Source organism: Gigantopelta aegis, chromosome 15, assembly GCF_016097555.1.
Source record: "Gigantopelta aegis isolate Gae_Host chromosome 15, Gae_host_genome, whole genome shotgun sequence".
Lineage (NCBI taxonomy): Eukaryota > Metazoa > Mollusca > Gastropoda > Neomphalida > Peltospiridae > Gigantopelta > Gigantopelta aegis.
Genome location: NC_054713.1, coordinates 13,917,896 through 13,941,109, shown reverse-complemented (window position 1 = coordinate 13,941,109; position 23,214 = coordinate 13,917,896). Strand labels below are relative to the sequence as shown.

The 23,214-nt window shown below is 38.5% G+C and overlaps 1 protein-coding gene across 3 annotated transcripts in view; it reads left to right on the top strand.

The window, feature by feature from the left end:
- Positions 1–23,214, top strand: part of LOC121390722 (E3 ubiquitin-protein ligase MIB1-like) — a 40,318-nt gene that overhangs the window by 5,963 nt on the left and 11,141 nt on the right. For all 3 annotated transcript variants that reach the window (XM_041522625.1, XM_041522624.1, XM_041522626.1), the window contains 11 exons: positions 4,826–4,932; positions 5,518–5,694; positions 6,031–6,161; positions 6,873–6,983; positions 8,067–8,171; positions 10,329–10,542; positions 15,619–15,746; positions 17,834–17,982; positions 18,568–18,724; positions 19,292–19,452; positions 20,979–21,108. In XM_041522625.1, coding sequence (XP_041378559.1) covers positions 4,826–4,932; positions 5,518–5,694; positions 6,031–6,161; positions 6,873–6,983; positions 8,067–8,171; positions 10,329–10,542; positions 15,619–15,746; positions 17,834–17,982; positions 18,568–18,724; positions 19,292–19,452; positions 20,979–21,108 — 1,570 coding nt within the window. The remainder of the gene's footprint in view (positions 1–4,825; positions 4,933–5,517; positions 5,695–6,030; positions 6,162–6,872; positions 6,984–8,066; positions 8,172–10,328; positions 10,543–15,618; positions 15,747–17,833; positions 17,983–18,567; positions 18,725–19,291; positions 19,453–20,978; positions 21,109–23,214) is intronic.

Here is a 23,214-nt window from a genome sequence, read left to right as displayed (position 1 = left end):
ATCATAACATGTATCTTAAAATAGGATTATCTATCTTGTTTTCAGAATAGTTGTTGTCTTATTTCACTTAGTTTCTGTTAAAATATTGACTTTTGACACTAATTAAACTGTCTGTACTTTGATATCACCATATTAATCTTAACATGTATGAAAATCAAAATCAAAATCAAAAGGTGCTCCAGTTACGATAGAATTAATTCGTTTTCTATCAGTCTCTTTGGTTTGATGATTGTTCGACCACTTTTTGTTTGGTACTGCTTTTCGTTTGGTATGTTTGCCTTGTCGGATTGGGCAATGTTATCGAGTTCACTATTGTGAGCCTGTGATGCATTTGCCCACACAGAATCATCATGTCCATTGTTGATTTCTCTCCTCGGTTTGTCAGCAAAACGTACTCGTCTTACGCCTAGCTGAATAACTTTCAGATGACATCTGTTACGTCGATAGATGTAACCACTTTCAGTCTGGATGAGATATGATCTCGGTTCTCTGCAAATCTCTGTAACCACAGCTGGTGACCATCTGCCTGTCCGTTGATCTTGGGTAAGCACTCCTTGTCCTAGCAACAAAGGAGGTAATTCTTTGCGACAATGTTTATCGTGGTTCTCTTTCTGAATTTTTTGTCGTTCTGACAATAGATCATAAATTTTGTCCTTGTCTGGGATACTGTTTCCTATTTTGACAGGTAGATTGGATCGCATCTTCCTGCCATTCAGAAGTTCTGCTGGTGATGGAATCACGCCATCTAGTGGAATAGAACGCAGACAAAGTAATGCAAAATCTGGATCGGTTCCAGATCGTTTTGCCTTTTTCAGAGTGTCCTAAACAGTTTGAATAGTTCGCTCAATGAATCCATTACTCTGTGGATATCTAGTGCTGGAGGTAACATGATCGAAACCCTATTTTTCTGCGAACTGACGATACTCTATACAGTCAAAATGTGGTCCGTTGTCACTGATCACTTTGCATTTCTGGTACTCTTGACAAATGCTGCATTGTGCAACAATTTGCTCAATGTCTTTATTTATTCTGTCCAATATACACAAGTCTTGGCACGCAACTGGCATTTACTTATGCCTTGATGTCCTTCGTATATTTTTTGTAGGGTTTCTTTCCGCATTACTTCTGGAATAATAATTATCTCACCTTTCATGACAAGACCATCATCAACTGACAATTCATGCCGGGATGACCAGTAGTGGCGTATTGCTTTGGGGACCTGTTTAGCATCTTCAGGCCAACCTTTTATGATAATATCTTTCAATTTGAGCAATTCTTCGTCTTTCGTCTTCATTTGTACTGATCTGCATCTGAGATAGTCTCTCAGTCGAAAATGGCACAGCATGGATGGTTGTATCCATTTCTATCTGTGGTCCTGGTTGTGGATTCATTCTGGACATTGAATCTGCCAATACCATTTCCCGACCTGGCCGGTATTTTATTTCAAAATCATATGGCTGAATGTGAAGTATCATACGTTGTAGCCTGGGTGGAACATTGGACAAAATTTTGTGCTGTATGTTCTCAAGTGGCTTATGCTCAGACTCCACCTTGAAATGTGATCCATATATGTAAGTATGGAAACGAGTGCATCCAAACACCACTGCTAAGAGCTCCCGCTCTATGTTAGCATATCGTTTCTCGACGTCTGTTAATGCTTTACTTGCAAAAGCTACTACCCGCCCATTCTGAAGATGAGCAGCACCTAATCCTTTCATGGACGCATCCACCTGGATAGTCGATGGTTCTCTTCGGTTGAAAAATGTCAGCTTGCATTCTTCACAGATTAATTACTTTAGCTTCTGGAAAGCTATTTCATGAGATTTCGTCCACATCCAGTCAGTTTTTCTTGATGAGACCTCGAAGGCTATCAGTATGGTCAGATAGTTTTGGGATGAACGGAGCCATGTACTGTATAATTCCAAGGAACTGTTGCAGCTCACTTACACCAGTTGGGGATGGTAAACTCTTTATTTCTGCTACTTTCTCAGGATCTGTATATACCCCTTCTGCATCATAGTAACATCCAAAGAACTTGATTCTGGATACTTTGATGTCATATTTGTCGATGTTGAAGATCAGCCCGTATTTCCGTGCAACTGTCATCAAGTTACACAAATTTCTGTTATGTTCCTCATCATTTTTCCCGAACACTACAATGTCATCTGTAATGCCTAGTGTTCCAGGGCACTGCTCGAGAATCATATCCATTTTTTCTTGAAATATGTCTTGTGACACTTTCAGTCCAAATGGTAGTCTGAGAAATCTATACCTGCCAAAGGGAGTGTTGAAAGTCGTCAGATAGCTGGATTCACTATACAAAACGATACTCCAGTGACCATGTTTGACATCCAGTTTGCTAAAAACACAATCTCCGGAGAACTTGTGTGTGATTTCCTCAAGGGTTGGAGTTTTGTGAAAAGTTCTCTTTATAGCCTTGTTCAGATCTTTTGGGTTTAGACATACCCTCAACTTGCCATTACTCTTTCTGCTAAATGCTATTGACGATACCCAGTCGCTTGGTTCTTGAACTTTTGTAATAATAGAAAAGCTTTCCATCTTATCCAACTCTGTTTTAAGTTCGTCTGTCAACTGTATTGGATATTTTCTGGGTGGCTGTACCACTGGTTCCGCATCTGCTTCCAATGTAATATGAAATTTTCCAATTCCCTGAAATATGTCAGGAAACTGTTGAAGTAGCTCCTCTTTGGTCTCAATGTGAGGCAATGTTGTGGATTTTAATGACTTGGGATGTTCCTCGACTTTTGTATGTTACAGTTCACAGTAATGATGTTCATTGCTCTTGACTCTGCTATGAAGAATTCTTCATCATGCCATTTCCCTTCTCCAAATTTACATGACACTGTGATGCTGCCATACTGTGGTATGATTGTGTCATTGTATGCAAGCAAGGTTGTGTTACTAGGTTTAGTGGATTTTGGTTTGGGAAATCCTTCATCATCAAGATTTCCTTGGAACATGCGCCTGAAAACACGGATGGTAAGTAAATTACCTTGGGCTCCCGAGTCAACCTTAGTCTTGAGAAGATGAGTGCCTGGTCTATTTTTCAACTTAATGTCGAGTGTAGCAAATATTGCTCTGAACACTATCTATCATTCTGACTGTTTCAAAGTTAATCATTTCAAAAGCACTAGTCATGTCATCCTGACCTATTTCATGTATATTTCTGTCCTAATTTGTTTTTCTACTCTGAGATCTGTTACTCATTCTGTATCCATTAGCTCTGGATCGCTGATTTGATCTCGACCTGGTACCTCTCTCAGGTTTGGATTTTGCATCCATTCCCTGTCTCAGTCTGCTGGGACATACTGATTTCCAATGGCCTACCCTTCCACACTTCGAACACTTTGTTCCTGAAGCAGGACATTTATCATGTGTCGTTTGTGGATGACTTAGACCACAATACTTGCAGTCCTGACTTTTGTCATTTCGTATTTCAGTCTGCCTACGATGCCTGAATGCATGTACTGTAGATGTGGGGTGTCCAAGTGTGTTGAACAGCGCCATGTGAATAACACTAGCTTCATATGTTCTGCAAGTATCATATGCAGTTTTCAGTTGCAGTGTTTCATCTTTTGATAACAGAGTTTTTTGTACGTCAGTGTATTTTATACTTGATATTATCACTTCAATGATGCGCTCATTTGACATTTCTTCATCCCGGAATCTGCACTTCTTAGCTTTTATCCTGCACTGTGTAAAAACATCACCAACGGTTTCATCTTCACGCTGTTTGTACATCTGAAATTCCAATCTGTGGATTCGGAAGTTCTCTGTTGGTTCAATTTGCTGTGAAAATTTATCCCATATATTGGAAGGGTGTTTTAATTCCTCTTCAGAGAGTCCCCGTGTATTAAACATGCGAAGACCTGTGCCAGACCAAAGAATTATGTAGTTATGTTGATCTTTGTGCTCAATTTTGTTAACTTTGAACCGCATTGATGCTAATTGTTTAAATTCTCTAAAAGCCTGCGATCGATCCTCACTATTATAGTCCATAGTGGGAGTCGGTAGAGATTCCGCCATTTTATAACTGTATAACTACGGTAATTTGGTTGCACCAAACGCACCATCAGTTACTTGTTATTTTGTAGTGTTGATATATTTATCTTATCGGGTTACACTATATGTCCGCGGATGTCTGTGAACATGTAAACACTTACGTTGAAGTTTAAATAACACACACACACACTTGTTCAAGTCTGTGGATACTATGTTATGGAAAGTTCTTTTAAGTTTTCGCATCAATCCTGATTCTGTACAGCGAGTGTTCGTTTGTTTATACAAATCTGCATGCATCGGGAGAGTGAAAAAAAATTCAATACTGTGTATGTCCACCCAACCGCTGCCACTATGTAATAATATGTCATTAACACAGCCAAGATTAGATGACTGTTCAAGATCATTTATTCATAAACGACACACATGTCTACCAGCCGGGATGGCTGGGACCCACGTGACCACATGTGTGTTTGTACCGTTGTTAATGTATCATGTCTGTTAGTACGATACCGTAACATTGTTAAGGATATCTACAGAATGATGGCAATACATGGTAAAAATGTCTCAGGTTAGCACATTTTGCCCGAATATCTCGATAATTTTTGCCCGAATTAGAGTTTTTGCTCCAGCTTTAGTGGGGCAACTGTCCCCCACCACCCTCCACCCCCTTGTCTCGTACGCTTATGAAACGGTCCCTTTTAAAAAGTGGAACAAAGATTTAAACATAATTACAGCTTCTTTAAAACACCGAATATATTTTTGTCGTGGTGTTATCTTAAATTTGTAATATATTTTTATTTAGAACTCTGGTGCCACCAAGATCAGGAAGTAAACGCATACAGTCCGAAGGTCTGTTCGTAGAAGCGGAAGTGATTCCTGGTCCTGACTGGAAATATGGAAACGAAGAAGGTAACACAAATGGGATGTAGGTTAATGAATGATGGACTGGCGGATCGCTCCCAACCTCTTCCTCTCTCCTTCTCATTTCTTTTATCAGTCTTATCATCTCATTTCCTCTCTCCCCTTTCTCTGTCTATGTCTTTGTATCTGTCTCTCACCATCTCTTCCCCCTCCCCCTCCCTCCCTCTCTCTCTCTCTCTCTCTCTCTCTCTCTCTCTCTCTCTCTCTCTCTCTCTCTCTCTCTCTCTCTCTCTCTCTCTCTCTCTCTCTCTCTCTCTCTCTCTCTCTCTCTCCATCCAATTTTTCGCCCATTCATCCATCCACCCATCCATCCAACCATCCACCCATCCAACCATCCAACCGTCCAACTGTCCACCTATCCATCCATTCATCCATCCATCCATCCGACTATCATCCATCCAACCATCCACCTATCTATCCATCCACCCATCCATACAACCATCCACACAACCAACCAACCAACAAACAAACCAACCAACCAACCAACCAACCAACCAACCAGCCAACCAACCAATATTTTAAAGTGACGCCAACACCAGTCTAAACATGCTTCCACTATGTGTCGTTTCGCAGGTGGCTTGCTAGGGACGATCAAAACCGTCTTCTCCAGTGGGGTCGTAGTTGTCGAGAGGTCAGACACGCCTGAGGATTTAACTGAGTACAGGGTTGGTGCGGAGGGGAAGCTGGATATCATAGCTGTCGAGGAAACCAATGGTTGGAAGTATTTCAACAACCATTTACCAGTTTTAGGTGGGTACATTTTGTTATTATCAGGCATCGAAAAAGTCTGTGACGGTGAAACGGAGAAATACCTTTAAACATAGACTAAAGACGTCGCCACACGATACGAGTGCATCGTACGAGAATGGCCGATTGTGACAAGATAGCATAACGATTTCATTGTTTTTATGCAATAGGCTAAACACGTACGAGGCACTCGTTTCGTATGGCGTCACCTTAAGACTAGTCTCCGTAACCGTTACTTCGCAGAGGTACTATGTCTGATGTCAATTATCAAAAACGGCTTTAATAGAGAAAAATACGCATTATAGTGTTTACAAATAGGGTCTGTTACTTTAATTGCAGACACTCGTGATGAAAGCGATACAGTCCGGTTGTTGTTAGGAGACAAAGTTCGCGTGGATGTTACTCTTGAAGAGTTTCGGCGAGTCCAGAACCAGTCGGAGAGTTCAGATTGGGCAGACGACATGAGTCAGGTATTTGACGGATATACTTTTTGTGTGGGTATTTTTTAAAACCCAAAACCAAGCCGATTAGTTTAATGTAAGTGTGTGAGTGCGTATGTGTGTAAATGTGTGTGTGTGTGTGTGTGTCTGTCTCTCTCTCTCTCTCTCTCTCTCTCTCTCTCTCTCTCTCTCTCTCTCTCCTCTCTCTCTCTCTCTCTCACTCTGTGTGTGTGTGTGTGCGCGAGTAAATGTGTGAGTGTGCGTGTGTGTGTGTAAGTATGTGAGTGTGTGTGTAAGTGAGTGTGAGTGAGTGTGTGAGTGAGTGAGTGAGTGTGTGTGTGTGTGTGTGTGTGTGAATGTGTGTGTGGGTAAGTGTGTGTGTGAGTAAGTGTGTGAGTATGAATGTGTGGGGGGGGGAGTGAGTGTGTGTGTGAGTGTGTGTGTGTGTGTGTGTGTGTGAGAAAGTGAGTGAGTGTGTGTGTGTGTATGTGTGTGTGTGTGTGTGTGTGAAAGTGAGTTTATGAGTGTGTGTGTGTGTGTGTGTGTGTGTGTGTGTGTGTGTGTGTGTGTGTGTGAGTGAGTGTGTGAGTGTGTGTCTCGTCCTGGAGACTGACTGTTCTTCACGACCGTAAGCTAGGCTTAGACTACCAACTGCCAGTACACGATTTTATGTTTTATTTTGAATGTCTCCAAGACAGGAACAGCTGTTCACATAGTACACTTTCATTGTTTCTTTTCCAGTGCTTGACAGAAATGGGGACAGTGGTTGGGATGGAGGATGGAGAGCCGTGGGTACACGTTCAATACCAAGATTCCAAGCGTTGGAAACTAATGAAAAGCCTTTTGACACTGGTACGTTGGAAGATTCTTACAGTCCGTCCCACGAGGAACGCATTTTTTCATACTATGGAATTTACTAAGTTATTTATGTTTTCTAAATTCCACACACAAACTTTTACTTTTCTTTTTATGTCAAACCAAACTGAAATTATTTATTTGCAAAAAAAAAACCAAAACATTTTTGTAGGAGGATGGGACAGACTATAGATATTTGTATCTCTGTAATTCAAAACATATTAGTAAAAAAGCGAATGATATCTTTTTAGATCCGACAATGGAACAGCTTTTGATGCAAATGCTGATGACATAGTGTGATGGTACACTGCTCAGAGGGGGCAGGGGTCCATAATTAGAGTAATCCCATTACTTTAACCTTTTTGGTTCTAGATAAAGAATAATGTTGTCATACATATTACTTGATTTTTTCTTTCATCTTTCAGTTTTGACAAACGTAACGTTAATAGTTAATATGGGCACAGAAGAGTGTACTGTAGAACACTGGCTGCCCAAAATGCAACCAAACGTATTAATTGTTTTGTAGTTCTTTGATATCATACCACCACTACCACCACCAGAACCACCACCATCGTCATCACCATCGTCATCATCATCGTTATCAGCATCAGCATCACCATCATCATCATCATCATATTCTTCTTCCTCTTCTTCTTCCTTCTTCTGCATAAAAATCATCATCATCATCATCATCATCATGTTCTTCCACTTCTTTCTTCTCAATAAAAATCATCATCATCATCATCATCATCATCATGTTCTTCCTCTTCTTCTCAATAAAAGTCATCATCATCATCATCATGTTCTTCCTCTTCTTCTCCATAAAAACCACCATCATCATCATCATCATCTTTTTACTCATCATTATCGTTTCCATCATCTGTGAATTTATGGGCTCGTATTGCCACCTCCATATCCAGTATTTAGCTACAAACATTGTCCCTCGTTCGTCACAGACTTCAGAAATATCAAGTACAACCCAATATTGTAGTCAGAACAATCCTACCCAGACCCTCCTCTAGCGAAATCCTGTATCCATCATCACCAGCAGTAAATTAATACAATGATTGTTTTTTTCAGGTGCACTCGTTCTCTGTGGGAGAAAAGGTAGAAATAATCTCAGATGTCGACCTTGCTATGATTCTTCAGTTTGGACACGGCAGCTGGAGTGTTGAGATGAAGGAGGTGAGACAAGAGACCTGCAGTCCAGAAAACACCGAGTAACATAGGCGTACGGGCTCCCATTTTTGTAAGGGGTGGGCAGGCTGATGTTTGCCCGAATTAAATGGAACTGGCAGAATGTGGATAACATTTATTTATATTAGCATTACTGCCAAACAACTATATAATTTTATCTAATATTGTGGTTAGAATGATAGAAATATATGGTAAAAACATTTCAGGCTAGCTCATTTTGCCCGAATATCTAACGTTTTTCCCCGAATTTGAGCATTTTCTCCAGCACCAGGGGACAGTTGCCCTCCCCTCTCCCTGCCCCCCCCCCCCCCCCCACCTCTATGCCTAGTAACTTGAATTTTGGTCAAAATCAGGGGACTATTTCAACATTTATATAATGAGAAGTTTTTTTCACGCATTCGGTTACGTGAATTATATTTGCGTAACGGGTGTGAGCTACTTAATCCTTATTTCTCGCTCCAGCCAGTGCACCACTACTGGTACATCAAAGGCCGTGGTATGTGCTATCCTGTCTATAACACGTGTACAATTGTTCTGAACTACATTGACGTTCCAAATGTATTTTATATTAGCATTTGTTTTCAATAATATAGTATAAATATGTCTGTTTAACAAGTAACGATTTATTTGTTAATATTGTATTTGGGGCTAAATGGGAGCAACAGTAACTATGGATCTGGCAAGCTCTACGATCAGGTATAACCGATCATTTCTGACAGAAAATTATAGCTGTAAACTCATAAAGACAACACCACCCGAAAACCTCAGTAGCGAATGGAACCGCCAAGTGCACGGATGAGAGCCTCAACCCTTCTTCTCATTCTCACAGGGAGTCGTCTGTCAGAACATCTATCTATAGTCCGTCCCATCATCCTATTGAAATGTTTTTTGTAAATAGTTTCAGTTTGGTTTGACGGATGAGAGCCTCTACCCTTCTTCTCATTCTCACAGGGAGTCGTCTGTCAGAACATCTATCTATAGTCCGTCCCATCATCCTATTGAAATGTTTTTGTAAATAGTTTCAGTTTGGTTTGACGGATGAGAGCCTCTACCCTTCTTCTCATTCTCACAGGGAGTCGTCTGTCAGAACATCTATCTATAGTCCGTCCCATCATCCTATTGAAATGTTTTTTTGTAAATAGTTTCAGTTTGGTTTGACGTAAGAAGTAAAGTAACCGTGTTTTGGAAATGCTATTTACAAATCAATCGGCTCAGAAATAAATAATTTGTAGTAAATGTCATAGTATGAAACAAGTGTTCCCTGTGGGACGGACTATGATGATGGAAGACCTTTCTAAGGATAAATCAAATAAAACTTTTATTGTCTTACTGGGTTTTTAATTAATTTCTCTGTGTATAAATTTCCCAAAGGAGAGTACACTGTCCTAGACACTTCTATCTTGCGTTTAAATTCATTCGTATTTGGAAATTCGTTCCTATCTTTCAACTTCTTTTACTGCCACCTCAACATACCAGGCCTTGTCTCTTCAACCACGACAGGTGTTTCTCTAATGTGGGCCATCCATGTGACACACCTGAAAACCTCTTGTCGGCTATTATTGTAGGCTTAGTCTGACCATTTTGGAGAGTGTTAAATGGTTAGTTTTGGCATTATTAAAAGTCATCTGTAACCACCGTCTATGCATTCCTACCACTGGCTTAGTCTGACTATTTTGGAGAGTGTTAAATGGTTACTTCTGGTATGATTAAAAGGCACCTGTAACCACCATCTTTACTATCCAACCATCGGCGATCATTAGTTAGTGTCTTGTGTCAGATTAGCTTTAGCAGTGGCAGAGGACGATATTGCTAAGAAGTACACATACACTGTATCAGAGGGGGGAGTTAAAATACACATTATGAAGTTGTTTTAATAAATACCCCAAATCCTAGTTGATTAACCCACAAAAATCACTTTCGTTAAACTAAATACTGACATATATTGACATAAAGTCATTATTTATTGGTGTATTTTAAGTAGGGGAATATCCTCGTAAATCTCCATGGGACAATGGAACTCGGCCCTAGCGGAGAGTTACTCGAACAATTCCCCTTTATTTAAAACATGTAGGTTATGGTGAATACCAGCTCAGATGACAAGTACTGCAATGCAACCTGGTTAAACAAGAAACATGTTTATTGTAGGCCCTTGGCAAGACGGGAATAATTGAGTGGATTGACTCTGACAGAGATCTGAAAGTGGTTATAGGCGATCGAGCGTGGATCTTCAGTCCCGTGTGCTGTTCTCCCGTAAACAGACGAGCAAGAATTTCGAGTCCGGCATCTGTGTCCAGTTCCACCAGTGATTCTGACATGTCGTCTGGTCTTAGCTCTGGAACAGTGTCCTCGAGCTATTCAGGTATGTTGTGTGCGTGCGTTAATGTAATCATCAGGATATCTCAGTATGTTGTGTGTGAATATTGTTTTCCTTATGTGAGGCAAGGTAATCATCAGGATATCTCAGTATGTTGTGTGTGAATGTTTTGTTTCCTTATGTGAGGCAAGGTAATCATCAGGATATCTCAGTGTGTTGTGTGTGAATGTTTTCCTTTCTTGAACAAGGTCATCTGGATATGCTGTGTTGTGTTGTGTGTGTGTGTGTGTGTATGTGTGTGTGTGTTGTGTTGTGTGTGTTGTGTGTGTGTTGTGTTGTGTTGTGTATGTGTTGTGTTGTGTTGTGTGTGTGTGTGTCTCTGTGTGTGTGTGTGTCTGTGTCTGTGTGTGTGTGTGTGTGTGTGTGTGTGTGTGTGTGTGTGTGTGTGTGTGTTTGTGATTTTCCTCGGGCTATTCAGTTATGTTGTGTGTGAATGTGAATGTTTTTCCTTTATGTGAAGCACGGTCATCGTCAGGATATCTCAGTATGTTGGGTTAATGGGTGTTTTCTTTTTCCAGAGCAGTCCTCAGGATATGCTGGTATGTTGTGTCTGCGATTTTCTTTGGGTTATTCCGGTATATTGTGTATGTGAATGGGGTTTTTTCCTTATGTGAAATAAGGCCATCATCAGGATATCTCAGTATGTTGTCTTCATGGATGTTTTCTTTTCCAGAGCAGTCCTCAGGATATGCTGGTATATTGTGTGTATAATTTTCCTTTCCAGAATAAAGTTCTCAGCATATGTCAGTAGATTGTTGATATGGTTTTCTTTTTAGAACAGTCTGCAAGATATGCTGGTATGGTGTGTGGATGTTTTCTTTTGTTAGAATAACGTTCTTTTGATATGCTGGTTTGCTGTGTGTATGATGTGAGAGAAAATGTTCCTTTTTTAGACTAGGTCAGAGCCGTACGTATCTTATAATACTGCGAGGAGCAGTTTAAATCATATTTAGAGCCCAGTGATACAAGAGGTTAGACAAAAGCTGCTTGTGGGTTTTTTGGGGGGGTTTTGTTTTTTAAATTACACTTTTGTTCGTATTTTTTTATTGCAATTCCCCCACCCCATCCCCAGCTAGATACAATTCTGAAGGCCATCGGGATATGTTTGTATTTTGTATATTTGGTGTGTATAGAACCTGTTATGTAAGAGAATGTTTTCCTCTCTGGAATAGTCATCAAGAAATATAAGTAAATTGTGTGTAAGAATTCATTTATAGACCTGTTTTTCATGATATCATTGATATAGAAGTATGTTGTATTCAACAATGTTTTCCTTCCTGGAAAAAAGCTCATCAGCATATACAAGTATGTTTTCCTTTTTTATTAAGGTCATCAGGATATAGGAGTATAATGTGTTTGAGAGTGTTTTCCTTTCTTGATCAAAGTCATAAGGATAATTATTATACAAGTATGTTTTCCTTTTTTATCAAGGTCATCAGGATATAGGAGTATAGTGTGTATGAGAGTGTTTTCCTGTCTTGATCAAGGTCATCAGGATATACAAGTATGTTGTGTGTAAGAATTAATTTCTAGAACAGTCCTAAGGATACTGAAGTATGTTGCGTGTGAGGAGATTTCTTTTTCTAATAAGGTCATCATAATACAGAAGTATGTTGTGTACAAGAATGCAAGTCACGAACAGTCCTTATGATATCATTCTACCAATGACATAAACTTGTATTTGTTTTCTAGGGCTTCGCTAATCCTTTCACCGGTTACTGGTGTATGTAACATAACCTTTGTCTTTAATAGGACCTGACAAATCCATTTACAGCGATTTTTGGTGTACATGAATTAAATTTTAGGTGTATATTTTGTCTAGGACTTGATGGATTATTTTATTGGTTACTGGTGTACGTGATATACTTTTGTCTAGGGCTTGACAAATCCTTTTTACTGATTACTGGTGCACATCTGATAACCTTTGGCGTCTTTTTCCTTGGGCTTCATGAATCCTTTTACTAGTTACTGTTTACATGATATAGATATATATATATATAGATATATATATACAGTAGAATCTCGTTGGCTCGACCTTGGAAGGGTCGATCACACCGCAACGCTCGAACCAAAAACGAAGTCCCGAGTTTTTTGTTTGGTAAACCCTTATATTATATCAAACAATTAGTGCACAAACGGGCCTCAGCATAAAGCGTTACTTTGAAAACGACTACATTTCTGAAAAGTGGACAGTGCTGCGTTTTTTTATTGTTGAAATATTCAAATTGTTCAGTAATAAATTCATGTAAATACAGATTAAGAATTTGCCATTTATTTATTTGATTTCAGTGCATTTACGTGTATTACACAATTTGTATCTAATTCAACTTTCTAACTGATGTTACGGAAATGTCAATCTAATTAAAATTAGCTCCACTATTACATGTGGATCTAAAGACAGCCAGTTGGAGCTCATGTCCACCAATCAAAACCTTACTTGCAGAATCCTGCCAGTGATTTAAAACTAACAACACTGCGTAGTCCCCAATGTCCAGGTAACATTTCGTCTGTAAATAATAATTTAAATATTGACCAATCACACTTCGCCTTTTATAACGTTATTAGGGAGCATACAAATTCTAAAAATTTCGGGCGAGTCTATTTTAGTGGCCGCAGTACAGCGAACCATACCAATACGTACGGGGTGGGTTATCAGTCTTCAATTTTACATTAAAAATTATTTATTTATTTATAAAATTAAAAAAAACTAAATCAGTCTTCAGTTTTACATTACAAATTATTTATTTTATAAAATAAAACATCTTTTAAGGCATTCGTAATTCACACGAAACATGTCGTATACCCTCAGGATAATTCGGAATGTTTTCAAATTATTTTTAAATCACTGGCAGGATTCTGCAAGTAAGGTTTTGATTGGTGGACATGAGCTCCAACTGGCTGTCTTTAGATCCACATGTAATAGTGGAGCTAATTTTAATTAGATTGCGGAAATGTCCGATGTTGACCGAATGGTTCGGTCGAACTACCCGATGGGTCGAACACTTTCTCGAGCATCGACGGGGTTCGAGCCAACGGGAGTTAACTATATATATATATATATATATATATATATATATATATATATATATATATATATGTATCTATATATGTATACTACTCAAAAGAATTTAATGGTAAAAAATTTATAACCAAATAAGTTTCAGAGTGTATTAGATTGATGATGTAAACTACACCAAATTTTTTATTTATTGTTCCATATTTACAAAAAAACACAAATAAACGTCACTGTATACAAGAAAGTCACATGACATGCTATCAAAGTTGAAGGTTGTCAAACATGGATTTTACACATTAGAATATTCGTTTAATAGTGTGTGAATCCACCCCTGGCGCGAATACACTCGACACATCGTTGCCTCATGATGTTGATCAGACGTCTGAAGAACTATTGGGGAATGGCCTGCCACTCTGCCATAAGAAGTTGACCCAGATCATGAAGGTTGGCCGGAGGGGCATGGTTATCCCGAACTCTCCTGCCTAATTCGTCCCAGGCGTTCTCTATTGGGGCCAAGTCAGGCGAATATGCTGGCCAATCCATCCTGGCGATACCTTTTTGTCTGAGAAAGTCCGTTACCACCCTGGCGCGGTGGGGTCTGGCATTGTCATCCTGCAGTACTGCCTCGCCGCCAATCTGCTGAAGGCCTGGGAGAACCAACGACCGGATAATCTCATTCAGATAGCGGATTCCATTCAGATTGCCATCCACCACATAGAGGGGGGTCCTGTGGTGGATAGAGATGCCGTCCCACACCATGACGCTGCCACCACCGAACCGGTGACGTTGTCTAACGTTAACGTCAGCGAAGCGCTCCCCAGGACGTCTGTAGACACGAACCAGACCGTCGTTGAACTGGAGACTAAACCTGGACTCATCAGTGAACATCACTCGACCCCACTGAACACGTTGCCACCGCAGATGAAGCGTGCACCAGTGACGTCTGGCCGTTCTGTGACGTGGTAGGAGTGGTGGTCGAACAGCCTGGCGACGGCAGCGTAGATTATTGGTTCTCAGACGATTGCGTATGGTTTGATCAGACACTCGAGTTCCAGTCGCAGTCCGCAGATTGTCACGTAATCGGCGTGCAGTGGTTGTGCGTTGACGTAGAGCCATATTGGTGATGTAGCGGTCCTCTCTATTTGTAGTGCTTCGGGGTCTTCCCGAACGTGGACGATTTCGAACAGAATTCGTTGCTTGGTACCGTTGCCACAGTCAGCCAACGACACTCTGACTGACACCAAGTCTCAGAGCAACATTTCTTTGCGTATTGCCATCCTGAAGCCAAGCAATAGCCCTTCCTCGATCTTCGATAGTCAGTTGAAGTCGTACCATTGTCGAATTTGGAGTGTGCACCGTACACGAACGCAAGCTCCAATTATACGGAAATTCAGCATTGGGAACATGGAATACACGTGCAAAGCGTGCAAATGAAGCGCTTTGTGAAAAAGCAAGTTATGGGCACTTAGCAGACCATTCGCTTTCGCCCTAATTTACGTGCAAATGTAAGCATGTTTTCGCCATTAGAACTAGTCGACAGTGTCAATGACAGTGGATTTTAATTCATTTATGGGTTGCTTAGACCCACTTTCGTCAAAATGGAACAATACCATGCGTGACATTATGGTCTAGCTAATATAATTGACATTCAGAAAATAATGTCGAAAATATCTTCCCACCCTTAAATTCTTTTGAGTAGTATATCTATATCTATCCATCTATCTATCTATATCTATATATATATATATATATATATATATATATATATATATATATATATATATATATATATATATATCTTTATATATATATATCTATATATATATATAGAGAGAGAGAGAGAGAGAGAGAGAGAGAGAGAGAGAGAGAGAGAGAGAGAGAGAGAGAGAGATAGATATATATATATATAGATATATCTATATCTAGATATAGATATATATATATATATATATATATATATATATATATATATATATATAGATAGATAGATAGATATATATACATAGATATGTATATATATATAAACTAGTTTTTTTTCTCTCTAGGGCTCGATGAATCTTTGTATCGGTTACTGGTGGACTTGAGTACTAGAACACAGGTGAAATTCATCAAGGCTGCAGCAAGCGGTGACGTGAACACTGTCAGAGAACTGGCGAAGTCCAGAGACGTTCAGGTACATGATGTTCACTTTGTCATCTAGCAAGTTTTGTTTGTTGTTTATTTGTGTGCGTGTGTGTGTATGTGTCACATTGTATGTGTGTGTGCGTGTGTGTGTGTGTGTGTGTGTGTGTGTGTAGCAATGTATTAATTTTACTAGTATATTTAGATATAATTATTATATTAATTAATTAATTATATTCAGATAAACAGAGGGCTTTGATACTTTTGTATAGGAAATATGAACAGTAGCATTTTACTAATGCTATATTCAGATACATTTATTATATACTAAAAGGCAAAAGTTATTGTGACACACAAAAGACAAAGATAATTGATGATACGTTTTTACTACCGTGTATGAAACGTTATAAAATGGAAAGAGAAATGTCCGAAGGTATGGAAACGACCAATAGTCCATGAAAAGGGCGCACCTGTCAAATGCAAATGAGCCACATCGTTAGAGGGGGTCCAGAGCGAAGTTCACACAGTCAGTAGCGAGTGTGTCCACCTTGAGCATTGATACAGGCCTGGCACCGTCATCTCATTGAGACCACTAAACAGTGGAGAAAGTTCCTAGGAATGTCATTCCAGATCTGAGGAAGGATCAGCCAGAGTTCCTTCAGTGTTGTTGGAGGATTTGGAACACGTCGCAAGCGTAGCTCCATTTCATCTCAGACATGATCGATTGGTGACAAGTCCTGGGACATGGCAGGCCAGGGTAGCACATCAACATTGTTCTGATTCAAATACTACTGCACAACTCTAGCAATGTGTGGTCTGGCGTTATCGTGTTGTAATGTCATCCCGGGGCCGTTCTGTTGCAAAAACGGTAACACAGTTGTTTGCAAAATTTCATCTCGGTACCTCACAGCATTAAAATTGCCTTCAATCACAACCATCTGGATCCGGCCTGTGGCTGTAATTCCACCCTGTATCATAACGCTACCACCTCCAAAACGATCCCCTTCAAGAACACATGGCATGATGTAACGTTCACCTTGATGTATCTGATAGACACGTGTCCTGCCGTCAGATCTGTGGAGAAGGAAATTGGATTCATCGGTGAATCTGGCTGGGCGACTTGCACGGATGCCGTAGATGCGTAGACGTCGTCGGACTGTCCTCGCTGGTACACCTCTGTTGCCAGGGATGGTACGGGTTGTGAGGGTTGCTGGCTGGAACCTGTTTCGCAGATGCGTGGTTGGATCCATGTGTGTTGGCGAGGGGTTGTCACGGGTGGTCGACCGCCGGTCCCTGACCTGGTTGTTTTGTTGATATCGTTGCCATAAGTGGACGATCCCTATGACTCGCCATCTGTCATTTTCACTGAGGCGTGGCATGATGAAATTGCATCATGCAGTTCACTAATGGTGTTTTTCTGACTTCTGGATTTCTGAAGGCTGCAAAGAGTGACAATGATTTGCGACTGAATATCTGGCCTTTTATGGTGAACACCGAACACCGGACAGGATTTCTCCCGAATATTCCATGGTTCTTGCACAAAGCATGCAATCGCTGCAACAACTGTTTGGTTGCATTTCTTTGAGCTGTTTCATGCACATTTTCTCTGGTTTACATCCATTCACAAATTTATTACTCCAAACAATCCATGTCACAATAACTTTTGCCTTTGAGTATATTAAATGTCATATTCAGATAAACAGAGCGGATTGTTTGCAGTTGGTTTGTAATAAATAAAATACTAAACTAGTTTGCCTGTCACATCATTTTATGAAATTCGTGAACAATGTTGGTATCCGACTCGCTTTCGCTCGTCAGATAACAAAACTGACCAATCATTTAGTATTCTATATATATATATATATATGATACTACATGTAATGTTATCTTCATATAAGCATACAGGGTTGTGTTAATTCAAATAGGAAGTGTGAACAGTAATATAAATAATATACTAATGTTATATTCAGATATAAAACATATAGGGCTGTGATAATTTTGTATAGGAATCGTCAACAGTATTATACTAATATTACATTCAGATGTAATTATTATATTAATGTTATAATCTGATAAACGTAGGGCTGTGATACTTTTGTAGAGGAAGTGTCAACAGTATTATACTAATATCATATTCAGAAAGACGTTAAGGAGCAGGGAATGGCCGCTATACACGTGGCCTGTCTCAAGGGACACCTGGAGGTAGTGGAGACACTGTTTGACTTGTTTGTCGATATTGACCTGCGAGACAATGACGACGATACGCCGTTACATTGTGCAGCATTTGGGTATGTTATATTAATGATACAGTACCACATTGTACAGTAATGATACACTACGTTATACTGAATTATAGTATGTTATATTAATGATACAGTACCACATTGTACAGTAATGATACACTACGTTATACTGAATTATAGTATGTTATATTAATGATACAGTACCACATTGTACAGTAATGATACACTACGTTATACTGAATTATAGTATGTTATATTAATGATACAGTACCACATTGTACAGTAATGATACACTACGTTATACTGAATTATAGTATGTTATATTAATGATACAGTACCACATTGTACAGTAATGATACACTACGTTATATTGAATTATAGTATGTTATATTAATGATACAGTACCACATTGTACAGTAATGATACACTACGTTATACTGAATTATAGTAAGTTATATTAATGATACAGTACCACATTGTACAGTAATGATACACTACGTTATATTGAATTATAGTAAGTTATATTAATGATACAGTACCACATTGTATAGTAATGATACACTACGTTATACTGAATTATAGTAAGTTATATTAATTCTGTATTTTGGTTGTTGTTGGGTTTTTTGACAGGAACCACGTGAGCATTGCGACGATGTTGTTGCAAAACGGCGTGCAGAAAAACTCCAAGAATACACAAATGTTGACGCCATTACATGTTGCTGTACAGAGAAAAAATGTTGACTGTGTTAAACTTCTTATAGAGTCGGGGTGTGATCCAAATACACAGGTACGAGAGAGAGAGAGAGAGAGAGAGAGAGAGAGAGAGAGAGAGAGAGAGAGAGAGAGAGAGAGAGAGAGAGAGAGAGAGAGAGAGAGACAAGAGAGACAGAGATGTACAGAGATAGAAAGATAGAGAAGAGAGAGAGGGAGAAAGAGACAGACAGAGAGACAGACAGACATATATCTATGCATGCATATACACATACTGAGACAGACAAATACATACACTCAAAATGTAGATATATAAACAGATTCACCTACATACCGTATCTGTGTTGAGTGCATCGTTAAATAAAACCTCTCTCTCTCTCTCTCTCTCTCTACATACCGTATCATACCATGTCTTGCAATACCATGATGTGTGTGTATATATGTGTGTGTGTGTGTGCGTGTGTGTGTGTGTCTGTGTGTGTGTATGTGTGTGTGTGTGTGTGTGTGTGTCCAAATTTATACTGATAAATCTTTTTATTTGAATTTATTTATTCTGAAATTAAAACCATTTTATTACATTTTTGCTTGTTAAGACAGTTCTTCAGCAGGAATATATTTTAGTTTTATGTTACCATGGTTTCAGGACAAAGATGGCGACACGCCGCTTCATGACGCAATCAGAGATGGTGACAGTGACGTCATTAAGTGTTTTGAAAGCTGTCGCACACTTAACCTGAAAATCTTCAACACGGACGGATTGAATGCATTCCATGTCGCCTGCTCGGCAATGTCGGGCAAAACTGAGTATGAATTTTTAAACTGATATTTAAGTTTACGACTTTGTATGACTTTAAAACTGATATCAAAGTTTACGACTTTGTATGACTTTAAAACTGATGTCTAAGTTTACGACTTCGTTTGACCTTAAAACTGATATCAAAGTTTACGACTTTGTATGACTTTAAAACTGATGTCTACGTTTACGACTTCGTTTGACCTTAAAACTGATATCAAAGTTTACGACTTTGTATGACCTTAAAACTGATATCAAAGTTTACGACTTTGTATGACTTTAAAAGTGATGTCACAGTTTACGACTTTGTATGACTTTAAAAGTGATATCAAAGTTTACGACTATGTATGACTTTAAAAGTGATGTTTAAGTTTATGACTTTGTATGACTTTAAAACTGATGTCTAAGTTTACGACTTTGTATGACTTTAAAAATGATTTCTAAGTGTACGACTTTGTATGACTTTAAAACTGATGTCTACGTTTACGACTTTGTATGACTTTAAAACTGATGTTTAAATTTACGACTTTGTATGACTTTAAAAGTGATATCAAAGTTTACGACTATGTATGACTTTAAAACTGATGTCTAAGTTTATGACTTTGTATGACTTTCCCCTGCGCGTGCTGTAACCTCACCGTGGTGCAGGGGTGTAACATTCTCTTTGAGAATGGCCAATACAGCACAAATTGAAGTTTAGAGTAAAATTCGGTGTCCGTAAAATTCTGTGATATTTGTATTTGTATTTTTGGCACAGTTCTTTACACTGTTTTTGTTTAAAACCTTGAATTTTTATATTGATGTTGATCATCACTTTATTTATTTGCATTACCATAGTTTGACACCCAATAGCCGATGTATTTTTCGTGCTGGGGTGTCGTTAAACATTCATTCATTCATTCATTGTATGACTTTAAAACTGATGTCTAAGTTTCCGACTTTGTATAACTTTAAAACTGATGTCTAAGTTTACGACTTTGTATGACTATAAACCGGCCTTGGTGGCGTCGTGGTTAGGCCATCGGTCAACAGGCTGGTAGGTACTGGGTTTGGATCCCAGTCGAGGCATGGGATTTTTAATCCAGATAATAAACTGATTTATGATGGTTGTTGGTCCATTTTCCTTTTAGCCAATAAGCAATTTTAATGCAGGATTTTCGATATTTTTATAAACTTGAAACAGTTTCTATTGGACATGAAACTATACGTAATTCCATCTCCTGATATTTCACTACAATTCTGCAAAACATTTTTTGGGGGGGGTCTAGTTTTAACTTTACGTTATTATAACGTTAACCGTCAACCATACTACATAAACAGTTTCTTCCCCAATATAGAAGATAATTACTTTCTAATGCATTCATAGTCGTATGTTTTGTACACAAACGCACACATACACAAACATACACACGGACGCGCGCGCACGCACACACACACACACACACACGCGCGCGCGCGCGCGCGTACGTATGCACAAACAAATGTTACTTGCATATACTGATATAATTTTTTTCTGTTTTGTTTTGTTTCTATGTAGGTTTGTTTCATTCCTAATGACACAGGATCGCGCAATAGCAAACATTCCGACCAGAGTGGGGCAGTTTTACCCAATACACACAGCCGCTTTGAATGGATATACCAATATGGTCGCCACATTAATAAATGATGTATGAACATATTGTAACCTTTCATTTAATTTAATTTGATTTAATTTTATTGTTAATTTTTTTTATAACTTGAATTGTATGACATTTGAAGGGCAGTGTTAACAGTATAGAACGTTTAACCGTAAGACATCATTCATTATTTAAAACTTGAATGTAGCCTACTCGAAAGTATTCCTCAAAAGAAACACAACAAGGCTGGGAAGGGTTCGAGGGTTTATTCTCTCTATCACACCATACGCGTGGTTCTGTAAAAATAATTACAAACGATAAATACACTGGTAGTAATAATAATTAACAACCTCGACTTAATCATAAAAATAAATTACAAATGTCATATTACATAGCAATATATATATATAGCAATATATATATATATATATATATATATATATATATATATATATATCGTTAAAAAGTGTATGGTTTTCTCTACATGACAGGCTTGTTTCAACTCGAAAACGACTACTATATATATATATATATATATATATATATATATATATATATACTCATTTAAACCATTATCACACAATTATGCCAACTTACTGGCATAATACTTTCCTTCAAAAATATACATATACGTTTTGGCGACATTAGTGCCAAAAACAATCATCAAAATAATTACATGCATTTAAGATAATTAAATGCGGTTATAAAAAAAATATATAAAAACAGTAAAGACTTGGCAACATTATTGCCAACGTCACTCGATTACAAAACAAACAACTTCCCCATTTCAAATGCTGTCAATATAAAACAATAACGTTCAGGTTTGTATGACAAACATTAAAATAAAAACCATTACAGAATACAAACCGGAACGTTCGATTGTAAAAAAGAAAATATATATACATAAAATACTCGGTTACAGCGCAGGTGAAACAAGTCACGTACGTTGGTCAAGACGCACGTGAAACACCTTCGCTGCAAGAATTGCATGTAATATAGAAATCGACAATACTACTACTACACACCACTGTCACAAATACACAAAAGTATTTCCGTTCCTCCACTGTCCGTGTGTCTGTGGAAACAGGATGTGACGTCCGATGGTCAGGCGATGTGTCCCATTCTTCAGTGTCCGAGAGTCTCGGGTCCCTACGTCGGCTCCATTGTAGCCTACTCGAAAGTATTCCCCAAAGGAAACACAACAAGGCTGGGAAGGGTTCGAGGGTTTATTCTCTCTATCACAATATCACACCATACGCGTGGTTCTTCGCTGTGGGTGATGAACCGTATAGGATGATAACACTACTACTTGTACCTGGGCTTCATCCTGTAAGTGCCAAAAGGAAGTCTGAAGATAACGAAAGGCTCAGGAAAAGGCAAAGGCAAGTCGTTGTAAGTATGCAACATGTACTGTGACTGTCTACACTCGGCGCTGCACGGACCTAACTCACGATCACGTGACACCAAATACACATAGCCATTGGATAGAACCAACCAATGGCTCGTCCCTAGCCAGTATGGCTGGAAACAACCATAAAAGGCTTTGTCTAATGCACCAATATGATATTCTCAACGCAGATTGAGAATATCCTATAATAAAATAAATAGAATCCTAAAATAAATAGTAATAGTAATAGATAAAATATGTTATTTATATACAAACAGCCAAATATTTATTCCCCGTTACATGAACTGTATGACATTTGAATGGCATTGTTAACTGTACAGAACGTTTAACCATAAAATATTCATTATTTAAAACTTGAACTGTATGACATTTGAAGGGCAATGTTAACTGTATAGAACGTTTAACCATAAGATATCATTCATTATTTGAAACTGGAACTGTATGACATTTGAATGGCAATGCTAACTGTATAGAACGTTTAACCATAAAATATCATTCATTATTTGAAACTTGAACTGTATGACATTTGAAGAACAATGTTAACTGTACAGAACGTTTAACCGTAACGCATCTTTAAGTATTTAAAACTTAACTGTATGACAAGTGCAATGCTAACTGTACAGAATGTTTAACTATAAGACATCAGTCATTATTTAAAACTTGAACTGTATGACATTTGAAGGGCAATGTTAACTGTACAGAACGTTTAACCGTAAGACATTTTAAGGACATCATTCATTATTTAAAAC